The sequence below is a fragment of the Hesperophylax consimilis genome, chromosome 15 (genome assembly GCF_061612785.1).
Source record: "Hesperophylax consimilis isolate HC1 chromosome 15, BYU_Hcon_1.0, whole genome shotgun sequence".
NCBI classification, from domain to species: Eukaryota; Metazoa; Arthropoda; class Insecta; order Trichoptera; family Limnephilidae; genus Hesperophylax; species Hesperophylax consimilis.
The window spans coordinates 37,259,486-37,261,925 of record NC_142850.1 but is presented as its reverse complement, the minus strand read 5'-3'; the positions used below and the strand labels follow the sequence as shown (position 1 = coordinate 37,261,925).

The 2,440-nt window shown below is 37.7% G+C and overlaps 1 protein-coding gene across 1 annotated transcript; it reads left to right on the top strand.

Moving 5' to 3' along the window:
- Positions 1-770: 770 nt before the first annotated feature.
- Positions 771-2,016, top strand: LOC149417716 (distal membrane arm assembly component 2). The gene is made up of 2 exons (XM_089640534.1): positions 771-1,309; positions 1,550-2,016. The coding sequence occupies exons 1-2, from the start codon at positions 891-893 to the stop codon at positions 1,977-1,979; spliced, it is 849 nt and encodes a 282-aa protein (XP_089496660.1). The 5' UTR covers positions 771-890; the 3' UTR covers positions 1,980-2,016.
- The last annotated feature ends 424 nt before the right edge of the window (positions 2,017-2,440 follow it).

The following is a 2,440-nucleotide window of genomic DNA, read 5'->3' as shown; positions in this document are numbered from 1 at the left end:
ATAAGGCATTCGACTAGCAATCCGAAAAAGAAAATCCCGGCGTGCGCAAGTAAATTTTATTTGATGAATTTGTGTTATTTTACAATTAATTAATTTCAAAATTTTATGTATTATACTTGTTGCATGTTCTTGGTGTAAACCACCATTCAGAATTTAAAAGTTACTTGAAATGGCTTGAACCTTGTTTGGTGACCATATCTGAATAGCCAGGTACTCCCCCAGATTCCTCTTTCCCTCTCCACTACCTTCAGCCTCACAACATACCTGCCATATTCTCACTGGCTCCAGACGGTTCGGAGCAGTTTGGACTTTTGTACGGTATTCTTATAAAAAAAGATCAAATGGCCAACGCAGAATAGTATATTTTCATTGTATTTTTAATTCTCTAAAAAAATTATGAAAATGAAAATATTTTATTTTTATGTTGACGAATAAATTTTCTATGACGATTTAAAATGTGCCATTTTCGATTTGATGCCTAAACGTAATGATCTTTTTTATTTTGTGAATTGGCTAAGAGCATTATCGCCACTGTTGGAAATAGCGTTCACACGTTGGCTAGTTGACGCCAACGTAAACTAGTGGCATTACATTATTCGCTTGAAAGTCATCTCCTTGTTTCAATTATCGAAATTCCATATATTTTCGATATGCGAAGCTAAACTGGTTAAATTTGAAGGAACAGATGTCTATAGGAGTCGAAGCTTCCGTCATGTATCGGATTACGGGTACGGATACGGGTTTAGAATGGTTTCATTCAGATGGTAACAGTGACTGTCACTTTACATAAAATAAATACATAACCAATATCTAACAGTAATTTATTTATAAAATGGTGTGATATAGATTGTAAAGTTCTTGTATTATTTCACTGAACGACGGTTTCAAATATGTCGATTAATTTCTCTAAGTGTGTACCCAAATTGAAAAGATATCAACATAGTTTGATTCGATTTTATTCTAAGGAAGAGCTTTCTCCGTATGAGAGAAACGAAAGAGGTCCAGTAAAGAAACTCATACACGGGGCGGAGTACCCTTCATGGAAGACACCAATAGTACAGGCCTCCGGATATATGAAGTCTTCGTTCTCCCTTTTTAAGAGCGATCATACCCCGAGCGCAGTTCCTTTCTTCATCAGAATGAAGCGCTACCCAATAGGCACATGGGGCTCTGCTCTCAAACAAGCCTATTCTGATTTTAAAGAAGATGTCGAAACCAAAGATCAGGAATTTAACAGCAAGAGGGTTGCAGCGCTGGGCTGGGATTTGGCAGCTGCTACTTTTGTTTGTTATCGCGGTGGTGCTGTCAAGTAAGCTTTTATTGAAAATAAAAGTAAGCTCCTTTTTACCGGTGATGTCACACAGATAGATAGACATTCCACAGATTTAATTATTTAACTATAACAAAGTACATACTCGTATTTAAATTAGAAGTTCATTCATTATTGATAAAAAAGTAATAAAATGGACTGGAGTTCCTTATTATTGGAAAAACGAGAAGTTACTGAAAACCCTCAGAGATCGAGAACAATTCTACTTTTTATTTTCAGATATGTGGAGGGAAAAGAATGGATAAGGGTGACAGAGGGAGAAAACATGAGAGGCAAATTACCATCTCTTCCCACCCCGGGGTTGCTCGTGGAGTGCATCGACTGCCAAGGCTTCTACCACGGCGGCCTGCGTTATGAGGGACTCCTGAACCTGCAGAATTTAGATTACTTGAAATGGCTCTCTCTGAAAGGAAACCGTCTCATTGATGATTGGGGCTTGGACAGGCTGAGCGGCATGATGACCAGCAAGTCTCTGGAGTACCTGGACCTGCGAGGCTGCCCAGTCACCCACAGGGGAGTTCAGGTCTTGTACAGAATGCCCACACTGAGATTGCTTATTCTAGATGCTAGAACTAATGACGAAGACCTTGACTACACTTGCGCCATGTTACAAGAGCTCATGCCAGATTTGTTAATTAAATTTGATTGAGGTAATGTGTATAGGATTTATTAAAAAGCAACCTTCTGATAATAAACATTTGTTTTATTCCATCAATCATTGAATGATATTCGATACAACTTTATTCATTTGAACTTGGTTCTATGGCCCAAAACATGGCTTTGTCAACAACCGTCAATTTGTTTTCTCCTTCAACTTTACTATAAACTCGTTAAGTTTGCTTATTAAGTATCTCTTGTATTGGTCCGTAAGTTGGATGTAATACAGTTTGCTTGGTTAAATAAAACGTTTTGATAAGTGACGGTAAGATGTGCCTTAATACATAATGATTAAAACATGAACCCCGGATTAACATTGACTAACCATATCATGGGATCTATCCCACGTCCATGTCCTGTCTTGAGAGTAAATCTCATTACACAAAAGTATCTCGCAACACTTCCTCTACTGCAATACATATTAAGATAGATATGGTACGGTTGCACTAAGCA

Coding starts and splice junctions, on each gene's coding strand:
- LOC149417716 (XM_089640534.1), top strand. CDS start 891: ATGTCGATTAATTTCTCTAAGTGTGTACCCAAATTGAAAAGATATCAA. Junction 1,310..1,549: donor TATCGCGGTGGTGCTGTCAA/GTAAGCTTTTAT, acceptor TTTTATTTTCAG/ATATGTGGAGGGAAAAGAAT.